The 13013-nt window shown below is 30.0% G+C and overlaps 1 protein-coding gene across 1 annotated transcript in view; it reads left to right on the top strand.

Annotated features, from left to right (window-relative positions):
• The window catches only part of LOC118197520 (HEAT repeat-containing protein 3), a 140951-nt gene that overhangs the window by 84223 nt on the left and 43715 nt on the right, over positions 1-13013 (top strand). The window contains exons 5-8 of the mRNA XM_085826547.1: positions 5313-5422; positions 5515-5658; positions 12077-12222; positions 12376-12423. Coding sequence (XP_085682673.1) covers positions 5313-5422; positions 5515-5658; positions 12077-12222; positions 12376-12423 — 448 coding nt within the window. The remainder of the gene's footprint in view (positions 1-5312; positions 5423-5514; positions 5659-12076; positions 12223-12375; positions 12424-13013) is intronic.

The following is a 13013-nucleotide window of genomic DNA, read 5'->3' as shown; positions in this document are numbered from 1 at the left end:
AATCAAACTATAGAATCACAACAGTTTTACTCATATTGTAATTAGAAAAAAGTTGTTTAAAAAAATTCCATTATCAAATGTAATTTGTCACATCACCAAGTTTTAACTAACTCCATGTTTTAATTATATACTTTTTTTAGTAGATTTTCCCAGAGCTTGTGAGTGGCAGTATGTGTAACATTTTGTTTGTTGTGGTAAGAATTAAAGATAGGAATTCCTTTTGCTGTATATATAAGTTGTTTTCCTGTGAATTAAATACATTACATGTTCACTTTCCCAAATCACAATGCTGGTAGCATATTTTATTCCTTATCTTAACATAATCTATTGTTAATCTTGATTTCTTACCTATCTTTCAGAAAGTGAAAGAGAATATATTGTCTTATCCCCGAGCTCTTTCTTAACTGATTTCCGGCAAACTGACGTTTCAGACTTGGATTTATTTTCAATGCCCTTGCTTATGTTTTTCAGTTACATTTCTAAGAACAATTCCTTAATTTTTACTGGCAGTTTTTGAGAATGTGTACTGTGTACTTTTTGTTAGGAAGTAGGTACTTATGTATGCAGTTTTCAAGAATAAAGCATGAGATGGCTAAGATAGAAAAGTCAGCCTATGGATTGATATTTTGAGGATACTCTGTGTATAATTACTTCCAACTGTGTTGCTAAATTTGATAAGCTGATCAAAGGCTTAATTGACATTTAGAATCTTAATTTAATCAATTTTCCCACTGATACTGTAAAAATAAATGTTTTCTTTACAAATTGTGTAATTATTGATTGTTTTTATTTGTAAGAGAGCTCTACAGGCCATGCTTTGACCCTTCTTCATATATTCATTTTTAATTTTTGGAGTTTTTCCTATCTTGAAATCAAGAAAATATGTAAAATAAGAAATGCAGATTTTTCAGGTATGAGAAATGGATTGTTTTTAATCTTTTTGATACGTTTCCTTAAACATTCCATCCCAAAAATATCATGGGCACGAGAAATAGAAGGCAAAACCTCACTTCATAATTTTAGTGGGAATCAGAAGGAAGAGGTTAAAAAAGATGAAATCAGTAGCTGTCTGTTTCAAGAATGGGAGATGATGAGCTTAGATCTCCTGTTAACCCACCTCTAGGGAAATTTCTTAGTCAGAAGGTTGTATGCATTTTATCCAGTGAGGCAGAACCAAGTATCTGTGAAATAGTATTTTGATGCAAAGGAGAAATTTTGAATTATGGTAGAATTTTTTATTATTTCTAAGTAAATTCCTTTTGTAACAATAGATTTGATTAAAAAAAAAGAAAGAAAATAAAAATTAAAGTTTTAAAATTACTGTAGCAATCTTCCATATTGGTAATTGCAGCTAAACGGCATTATTATAACTTGCAATCAGTCCTATCCTTTTCAACTTGCTTTACTAGATCATTCTGAAAAGCAGCATTTTAAGTCATCCCTAAAGTAAATAGTCACTCTGGCATTGAGTCATTACAAAGATGTTCTCCTCCGTGATTAAAATGGAATAGTTCAGCTCGGCATAATGAAGCTGTTGAATATTTCTCAATGGATGTTTCGTGAATGCATAAAAAACTGCAAAACAGTGTTCAGATAGATAAGCCAGAAAAAGTTGGCTGAATGAGGTCGTGCAGTGAATCACTGTAAAAAGTATGTCCAGTAATGGAATATATGTTTGATGTCAGAGTGATGCTGTTCTTGTAGATGTGCCATAGGAAGAGTAAGTTTTCTGATGAACAGTTACAAATCTGGTTTTATTTTTGGTGGGTGGCTAGTAGAGGTTGGCTACTATTATGCTGATGGGCTGAACTTTTAAGGATTATGTTAATTTCAGTAACAGTTAAATTTTGAGTTAAAGTTCCTTTCATATTAATTCTTAACTTCAACTTACCACTTCCGGCCAGAATGTAGTTTTAGAATCACGTCTGAATACATAATGAGAAAGAGCGGTATTTAATTGCAAAGTTTTTTGGTCTTAGAGAGAGATACCAGGTATTCTGGCTGCACGTGTCCGCCTTTTTAGGCTACTCTCTCGTAAGCTATTATTATGCTCGGCCATACTTTAGGCCCTTGATAGCTTCGCAGTCTATTAACATTAAGGGGCCAACTCTGATAGAATTTTGATAGCTTCGGCTATCTCTATTATAGGATTATAATTATTATAATCCTATTTTATAAGATTATAATTATATTATATTATATTTTATAGGATTATAATTATATTATATTATATTATATTATATTATATTTTAGAGGATTATATTATAGGATTTATTATATTTTATAGGATATTTATTATATTTTATAGGATTATACCTCTTTTATACGATTTTTTAAAATTAAGTCTGAAGTTAAGTTAGTAAAGTTAGATAGTTGCTAATGGTATTCAAGGTTTGTATTAAAGCTGGTACATTCTTTTTTTTGTTCATGAGGCTGAGACTCGCCACCATCTTGCTTATCTCATTTATGTACACTGGTGATTGTACACAAAGTAGCTGAACTAGATTGTAGCCATTGGTAAGTGGTGAAAGGTATACATTATAGATGTTTTCTGTTAGAAACCATAGAAAGTACCCAGGTAACCACAGCTTCTCATTTTGTGTTTCATTATATCAAAGAATCTCTAAGGAGAAGAATAAAAGCTTCCATAGACGCAATGTAAACCTGTTTCGCCTCTGCGCCACTGTACCGAAGAGCCACGGCAATGCAGTGAAACACCAGCCCAGGGTAGAATTTAAACAGCGCAGTTCGAGGAGATAAAAAATTTTTTACTTTGAAATAACTCAAAATGTTTTATTTTCATACATTTCTGGAGTTTTATGAGCAAAAGGATGTTAGTTGGAATTTTGGGCGAATTATAGAAATCGTGTCCAATTTTTACTTTCAATTTAAACAGCGAGCCATACGAAGACAAAATTTAAATGAAATAAATTTCTTAATTCTTTTCTTCTGTAAACTTAAAAAGGGGGGAAAACACATGCCATACAAAATGTAATAAATTTTTTGAATCCATAGTTAAAATTGTGCAGTGAAATTTTAAAAGCAAAATTTGCAATAACTAACTGAAACATTAAAGGCACCCTTAAATAAATTGAAAACACTGAAATACATTACAATTATCCGACAATAACTTTAAAAACAAATTACCATTGCAACTTTTAGACAATTATTTGGAATGACCATTGTGAAAACCAAGAGCAAAGTTTTCACCCAATAGCCAAAACCTTTTCACTTACAGCATTACATTTAAAAAGTCTTTAAAAGAATTTCACATAACTAAAACCAAGTACCTCTGACTACAACAACAAAGAACCTTTTCGAACAAAGAAAAAGATTTCGTGGTAAAGATTGCTAATATGGCCAACGGCATGCTGCTTTGTTGCCTCCTAATGTTATTTCGCACATGCGCAGTGAGCTACGGAGGGTGGATAGCTTTGGGATGGTTTGCCCCTTTAAAGTAAGCTTCAGGGATATTCATAATGTGTCTCTTCGGTCTGACGGAGCCACATTTGCCTCGGGGAACCTTTACTTCTTCTCCTTAGAGATTCTTTGATTATATACTCTCTGAATCGTTGACATCAGCAGGTTGTTTTCATTGCTATATAAAATTATATAAAATGCGTATAAGAAGGGAAGAAGAGTATCTTGAATTGAGGATTTGTGTAAAGTTTTGTGTTGCATAAGTTAATACAGCGTGTTTCAAAAAGAATATATGTATTTTGAATGCATATATTTATTAAACTGTATGACATATGAATATGAAACTTTATGCACATATGTACAAACCTCTCAAGTTCAGATTACAGATGTTACAGATGTTCAGTATGCCCTCCGTCAGCGACACGGAAAATATCACATCAATACTCAAATTCCTTCCATACTCAGGCAAGCATGTCCGCCGTCACTGATGTTATGACACTACAGATCTGGTTCTTCATCTCTTCCAGGTTCTGTGGAAGTGGTGGTACATAAATGTTGTCTTTAATGAAACCCCACAGGAAGAAGTCGCAGGGTGTCAAACTCGAGAACAGAAAGTGATTTCTGCTTTGGAGTAGCCATTTTAAATATGTGACGGTTACCACGCAAAACAGAAGACAACCGACATCTAGCGGCTATTAATATAAACTAGACTATGTATTTGTTTCGCCAATAGCCGAGCTGAGGTGCAGTGATCGATAGTTTGGACAAAATAATACTTTGTAATACTTATATTCTTTTTGAAACATGGTGTATATACCTTACTTACTGTTCCATATTATCTTTTAACATATCAGCATGCAGTTATTGAAGGAATTGCATATTTTAGAATATTCTTTTTAAATCACCTGAAAGATATGTTTTAGAAGTGTACTAATATTTTCTTTATTTTCCCCCACTCTGTTGCCTTTGAATAAAATAGGGATTTTATTTACACGTAAATATTTGATTGCTTCATTTACTAGTTTATGAAATGACTGTATTTGCTTTTTTTAATAACTGTTTGTTATCTTTTGTATGAATTACTTTTGCAAAATTTTATACAAATAATTTTAAATAAATAATATAAAATTTATACAAAATATTACAAAGATATTTTTTCAGTTTTTTCCTTATCTTTATGTATTTCTTTCTTTCTTCTGAAAAATCATTGCAGAAAGTATAGTAATAAATAATGAAATCTAGTTTTTTCAGTGCAGGAACTGTTCCTATGTGTATTTTGTATATGTCTGTGATTTTATCTTTAGATGTTAAGAAAAACAGTCTGATGATGTAGCATATGTTAAAGTCATTGTTGGCAGTGTAAACATATAATAATGTATAACGAAATAATAAACATAAATCTAGCTTTCAGTATAGGGGTTGTTGCTATGCTTTGTTTGTATATGTCTGATAATGCAACACATGTTAAAATTATTGTTGGCAGTGTTTGCAGTTGGATAGCTGAAAGCTGATGTTCATTGCTATTCTACATTGCAAGATCTACAAATAATATCTGATCCTGACTCCTCTGTGGTAATAACAGGACATTTGGAGTAATCAATTTATTATCAAGTTAACAGTTATTATCAAGTTAACATTTGGATTAATCAAGTTAAAAGCACACTTTCACCTCAAGCACTTACTCATCATGTCTTTTTATGGCAAGCAGAGTAATATTAATTAATGGCAAGCAGAATTAATTTCGTTATTAATATAATGTTCTTTGTATTAAAATACTAATAACAAAATATTTAGTTTCTTCTTATCTAGAAAATATGTGATTTATTTTTATGCATGTTATGTTTAATGGTTTAAAAATTATGCATTCAATTAAGAACTTGTTTACTTTTCAGTGAAAGCAGTGATACTGCAGTTACTGTGTTTAATACAAAGAATCTTGTTTCTGTCTTATTGCCATGCCTAGATATTTCAGTTTATGGCCTTCAGATACCTCTAGCAGTTGGTAAGTTTGTTTATTTTTCTTCATTACTATTATTTTTATTTAAATGTAATTGCAATAAAATTGTAATTATTATATGATTATTATCCTTTTAGCCCAGTGCCTTCACACAGTTGTTGAAGATAATTCTGAAGTCATTGAGGTATTAAAACAGCCCTTAGTTTTAGAACAGTTAAAAGCTTTGATGTGTCTGTCACCCACCGAACCAGAACATATTTTGCTTAAAACTCTAGCAGCAGGTATGCTATACTTAAAGGAAAAGTTTTTTTTTCTCTTTAGCATTTAGCTAGTTACACAATAGATACAGTACATTATATTTATTACATAGGTCTGCATGAAAAAGCATTTTTAGAGATTTTAGCTTTCTTACTGTAACTATGAACACTTAATTAAAAAATGGCATTAAAAATTATGTATCATGTATAATTTTTTTTTTTTTTTCAAACTTGACCTTTTTTATTACATGCTTGGGATTTTGTTAATATTTGTTTCTTGTAACTAAAATGTTCAATTTAAATGAATTGTAAAAATTTTAATGAACATAATTATTATATATTCAATAAAAAAGGATTGATTACTAATTTTATTATAAATTATGAGTTTAAACTTTTTCTGACGTTTTATTGACTTTTATCAAGAAATCCTAACCAGTAAGCTTTTTGCATGATATAGAAATGAAAATTCCTTCATAATCATTGATTAATTATTTTATAATAGAAGATATCATGCATGATGGTAAAGAGTCTTGAGGGGGATTTTTTCAGGATATAAAAGAAAAGACTGGTTTCATTAACATTAAAAAGGATTTAGCTGATATTACCTCTTTGGATAAATTCTTGAATTTTTAACAAATTTGGCTGAAACATCTTTTTCTTAATTTATGAAACAATACAGCATTCTATGATGTAATTAAAATTTATGTAGCACTTCAGTGAAAAAAATTGTCTCATGTTTCACATTCATCCACTATGTTATTTCTTGTATGTTTTCCTTTAACAGAAGCCCATTTGCAAAAGAAAAACTTTAGCAAAATGCTGTTTGAACGTCCAGATATTTCATCTTGAACACAGAACTTTTTTGAAGTGGATTTTCTGCAAGCTGTTGTTCTTTCTTCTAATATCCTTCTTTCAGAAATATTTGTTTTCAATGTTGACACAAGAATATTCATTTTTTATAGACAGTTATATTTCCATAAATTCTGCAGTCTTGTTAAATTCATTTAAAATTTCAATTTTATCTTTGAGGAAGACTGCTTTTCATTTTCTGGACATTTTAGTTGCAAATTATATTTAAAGTCGGGGTGGGGGTAGGGGGGTCAATCAACAAAATGTTAACACCTGTTTAGCAAATGATTGAGGTGTCTCCCAAACATAGGGATAGAAGCCTCTTCCAAACTTTTCTGGGCAATAGAATCCAGTGTTTACTCTATCCAGTCTAATTATACAGTCATAAAATTCAATGTAAATAATTTAAATCATATGTGACAGTTTTTAAGATACGTGTGTAAAGAGCTTATTTTTAAATTATTTGTAAATATATAGAAAAATAGGTATTTGAAACATTATTTGTTAAAAGTTAATATAAAAACTTATATTTCATATATTTTTACTAAAAAAGGGTGTATGACTAAAGCTGACAAATTTTAGTTTATTTTGTTAAATACTTAATTTGAAACTATGTGCTACGAAATAGATATACTGTGTTTAAAATTCTCACTTTTGTGGTAAAAAGCACAAATTCAGTCTAAATGTATTCAAGTTTCAGTAAACCAGAGCTAAAGAGATACACTGTTGAAAGACAGCTACTGAAAATTCATCTTTTAATTAGTATCAGTTTTCAATACTATGTTTCAATATTCACTTTGTCTTAACTTCTAATTTCTAGTTCTGAAAACAATTCCATCGAAAATTTCAACTTATTGAAGTTTAAGTGTATATTCACGCTGTGACAATTTGGTAATCAGAATGTATTTAGAGAAATAGAAATGTTTTAGAGCATACACTAGGACAACATTCAATCTTAATGGAAATCTGGCAGGTATTTAAAGAGAAAGCTTGTAGAGATCTACTTTTGGCACTCTAAGAATAGATGCATTTCTTTTATCTCTTCCATATCACAAAAAAACTTTCTTTTGAAATGCAACTTTAGTTTTGGGGAAAAGAAAATAATAGCAAGAAGACAAATCTGGAGAACATGCAGGCAATAATATACTATATAAACTTTTTTTAGGGGGGGGCTAGAAATAATTTTTTGCTAGTGGGAAGATACATTATCATGCAATGCAGCACATTTGAATTAACTGTTTCAGATTGAATAATAGATAACATTAAATTGATTGAATAACATTGACTAAGATTAAAAATTGTCTGCTTAATTCTGAACTATTAAAGTCAAATGTTAAATATTGCAGAATTGTTTTGATATCTCACCGTGTAAAATAAACCTAATATCACCAATCTAAAAATTTAATTCTGGTTTAATCTCCCCAAATTGCAGAGTAATCATTATCTTGTCTTTAGCTTAGATTCCAAGAATTATAAAGGGCTGCAATAATAGAAAATGCAACTTAACATTCATTTGGCTTGGTAGTTTACAAATTAATGCTTTAACAAAATTAAAATTCTTATTTTTTGTGCCTGAGAATACAATATTTTAAATATTTACAAATCAAAAATGAATTAGAGACTAATTAGCTGCCTAATGAACTAATAGGCTGTTATAATTTAAGCAGGCCCCCCATCAGTGGTTGATCTGCTAGAGGACACTGAATACTGATAATTTCTTCCAGGTTCAAACCCAGGTGAATGGACTGGCTGCATTTTTGTAATTTGCTATGTGTAATGTGTGAACTAGTTTTCCTTTGAAAGTTTTCCTAGGAATGCAATCCTCTTTTAATCAGACAGCTCTTGTGTGCTTTGCCATATTCAAATAACCTAACCTATACTAAGATAATGCAACAAAATTTTGAAAAAGAATAGAGAATCATAAAGTTTGAAAATTTAATTTAAAATCAAAACAATGCCATTTTTTAAAATAAAGATGAAATCTTGGATATCGTATTGAAGACTTGAATATTATTAATTTGCATATTTATTAAGTATCTGTACAAATGTAACGAATCATACTTCTCTGTATATTTCCCCTGCTGTATTTGTTTGGATCTAACCATAAAAAGATATTCGGGTTTTTGATTTTTACTTGCACGTGGATGTAGTGCTTTAATCTATATTCATATTTTGATATTCATTCTTGAGTAGAGGTTCTTAAACAGGGGAGAATTCCACCCTAAGGGGAGATATTATATATTATTTATTTTCAGGGGAAAATGCAGTCAGCCTTTTATTTACATGTTAAGTATTTAGTTTATGAATATAAAAAACTACTTTTATTTGAATTTTGGTATTTATTAATATTTTCTATGCGCTTTCGTGTTTAATTTATGAGACACATTAAAAAATAATCTAAATTTTAAAAAAATGTGTATGTATTTTTGAGTTTTGGAAAAGAGGGGATTTAATTGCCTAGCAATGGTAAAAGAGTGCATGGAGCAAAAAAGGTTCAGAACCATTGTTCTAGAGTATTAACTCAGGAACCAAAACCAATATTAAAAAATTACATTATTCAGAATATGTACTGTTACTGTTTCACCTGTGGCCAAGCAGTAAAGTCGCTGAATGCTGGTTATTCGGTCCAGGGTTCAAATCCCGCTGAACGGGTGGGTTGCATGGGTGTTTTCACCGTGTGTAATGTATATGTGACCCAGTTTCACCAAGAAAGTCGTCCACAACAGTATCCCTCTCCTTAGGCAGATAGCTCTTAAGTACTTTGCTGTAATTAAGTGAACCAAACTGTCTACTGTTATGAGTTATTCTATATGCAATATTTTGAGATAACAGTAGTAATTTGCAGTTTATTTTAATCTTACACTAAAGTACTTAAATTAATTACATAATAAAACAAGTTTGATTCACTTATAAATATAATTTCTGTTTATAAAGTACCAAAATTTTAGTTAGTATACTTTTGTACAGCAAGTTTTGTATTTTTAAAAGAAGTTGTCATTTTAATTAGTCAGTTTTTAAAATTTTGAATTTTGCTATAAACTTTTTCATTTTTAGGAAATTTCATTAAAATAAAGTTATTGTTAAGTTAAAATAAAGTTACATGATAGTAACATGACAAATATAAAAATGCACTTTTACAGACATATAAAAAAAGAAAAATATATATTAAAAATTTGATTAATAATCCTTCTTATTTAAAAAATTCTTTCTTTATTATTATTTTTATGCTTTTGATATATTGTTAATAAATATTTATTATGTATCATTAGTAAAAACAAGAATAAATTTCATTTGAGTAATTCTCAGTAAAACATAAAATTATGCAAAGCAACATTTTGTGTTTGGTGTATATTTAAGACTCTTTTGATTTCAAGGGCAAGCTGGTGTGAGTCCCATTTTATTAGAAGCAAAGAAATCTATAATGAAGTATAAAACACAGCTGTAGTTGCATGAAAAAGGAGTAAACTGAAAAAGAAGGTAGCACCATCTGTCTGAAACAAAAATTGAAAAATTAACCTAATAGACTTTTAAAAGTGTTGGGGGGCTACATGGACTTTAAATAGACTTTTAAAAGATTATTTCCCCTGCCCTAATAGACTTTTAAAAGTATTTAAAAGTGTTGGGGGGCTACATGGGAAGAACCAGATTGGAACTAAAGTCATTACCTAAACAAGATAAATCTTTGCAAATGTAAAAAGCTTCAAGGAAATCCAATTAGCTATCAAAAACTTGTTAATTTCACTTTTTCAAATATAAATTCTTGTTCCTTGATGTAAAACTTTAACATTCTTTTAGATTGTCTGATATATCTAAAGTTATACTGACTAGATATGATATAAATTTCAAAAGCATTAAAGTTAGAAATGGAATCTTTAAGAATCGAATCATAGATTTTACTGATAGGTGAGAAAATGACTTGAAAACTGAACTTCTGAAGACTTATGCAGTTTTGTAAAACCTCAATCACATTATATTTCGGCTACACAAGACTTGATTTCGAAAGGGACAATTCTCAGAACCTGCACAATTCCAGGAAACCCACATAGCTAGGTTACCATTTTCACTTACTACAAAGACTTGAATGCCAAACACTAATCAGTTATTGCTCAGATTGGGATCACATGACGCTTCAGAAGCAGAACTTTTGCCTGATTGGTTGTCTCTACTCAGGACAGAGGTCCAGCCGAGACATTTTCGGTGAGGTTTGAAAAAATCCCGGTTGTCTCTACTCAGGACAGAGGTTCAGCCGAGACATTTTCGGTGAGGTTTGAAAAAATCCCATGTAGCCACAACATCGTTTCCGTAGCTAGACAGGACTTCGCTTCAGACGGGGCTCTTTTGTCTAGGAATCCTCCCGTTTAAACCAGTGCTGGAGTTGAAACAGAATGACAAGTTTGTTAATGCTATTTCGAACAGTGGAATGTCTTCTTTGATTTCAATATGAAATATTTTTATCAATGACCATAGGAGAAAATCCTCTGTCAATGGCAACTGACCTCAAGTAACTGAGTTCAATAGCAAGCAAAGATTCTGATGAACAAACTTTGAGACTACAAAATGTATACATAATATTAAAAAGAAGCCCCCTTTTTTTGGGGGGGGGTCTGGCATATTTGGCAATAAAATGGTTATATTAATAAAGTGTCTAATACCTGATGGACAGTAATTGCCTTGTTTGACACATTGTCATGTTGCTGGATTCAGTAACCAGATTTTAAGTGGAGCTCCATAGCAGTCATCTTCAATAACTCTACACTTCCTTCAGTTTTTTTTCAAATCATTTTGACATTAGCTAGTTGAGAAACAACCTTCCATGGCATCATATGCCCCACTTTCCTGATTAGCATGGAACTTACAATAGCAAATGAAAGCTTTCTGCTGCAAAAGGCTTTATTGCAATCAATAATTTTCTGCATTCCAATGGTTTCTGCAAAGGTCTTGCACAAAAAGTTTAATTGCTACTTTTGGTTCTGTTTTCGGATATATGAGTAAGGTACAAAATAGTTTTTAGTTTATAGCTGTAATTCACTCAATATACCATCGAAACCTACATTGATTTCACTTATCCACTGACCATGTGTGGTAATTTGTATACCAAATGTTAGATGGCAGAGCATATTGCTAATCTAATAACTTTTAGATACATTGTGTATTATTGCAGTTTAGTGATGGATGTTCTGCAAAAGAATTCAAAGGCATTTTAAAAATAGAAAAAAACAACTAATACTGTTTTGCTTAGCAAAGGCATTGTGCAGGCTTTGACTAAATTTTTGTAAATAATTGCATTTTAATGTTTTACATTAATATATATAGTATTTATTTTTAAATTGTATGTAATATTTTTGATTGGGTGCTTCTGTTTGATTATTGAGTTTCTTCAAACTATGTAAATGTATGTGCCAATGAAGTAAGAGTATAAATATAAAACTGTATGCGATATGAGAAAATTTAAAAATTGTAACATTCAGCACCAAAAGCAATATAAACTGAGCACAAATTTTAAAAAAAATGTGTGTTTCCCCCCATTTCTGTATGTTTGAAATCTTTTGTTTTATACTGTTGTATTATATTCTTATAATTATGATATTTGCAGGAATTCTGCTGAACTTATTCTCTGCTACATTCAATGACTGTATGAATGACATTTCAGTTAAAGTATTGGAGGTTGTTGCTTCCACTTTAGATGAACGAGTAAAGCTTTTGTTGGACTTGTTAGCTGAACAGATATCTAGTCATAAAGTACAGTATATGATGTATACATGTTCTAACGCCATATAACATAAAGTCTTTATCAATAAAGAACTAATTGATTAGCTGTCTGATTCTAATTTTAACTTTATGTTATACATCTATTAGTGTGTTATTAACTCTTTGTATATATTTGCTTTTTAGCTTGTAAAGTTAGATAAATATCACGATGAAAAGGATTTAGAAGAAAAAGTGAGTAACTGTTTCTTTGTTACTAACACTTTGCTAAATAAATAACTTTTTATTTCCCACTTTAATGTACATCAGTATAAAATTTTGAGGAAATAAACACAGTGAAATTTAATTAATTAAAAGCATAAACTAAACATTGGGAACAATGAATAAAATTTTTATTAAGTTGATATATTTTGTCTCACAAATAATGCTATAATTGAATTTTTAATCCTAATGATGTGTTATGAAGGAACTCAAAATTGTCAATATGCCATTTTCTTCACATTGCATCATTTTGTGCAAAAACATCATGGTTTTTCATGTTTCATAATTGGCAGCTATGCTTTTCATTTTGGTGAATTTTAATAGCTTGATTCTAAAACTCAAACAAATAATAATTATGATGTAAAGTACATTTTATAAACTTCTATTTAGGAAATTAAAAAGTTACTGTGTATACATTAAAATTAATTTCATTTGTGTAATTTTTTAATTTTTTAACAAATGTTTTTTTCAGTGTTTATTGTAATTGTTTCAAAATAATTAAACCTATGTCAGTATATTCCGTATAAAATTTACTTGTACTTTTTCTGTCATGAAGTTGGCAG

The sequence above is a fragment of the Stegodyphus dumicola genome, chromosome 1 (genome assembly GCF_044657685.1).
Source record: "Stegodyphus dumicola isolate Sdum_Otavi_A_Nest chromosome 1, ASM4465768v1".
NCBI classification, from domain to species: domain Eukaryota; kingdom Metazoa; phylum Arthropoda; class Arachnida; order Araneae; family Eresidae; genus Stegodyphus; species Stegodyphus dumicola.
This window is presented reverse-complemented; position numbering and strand designations above follow the sequence as displayed.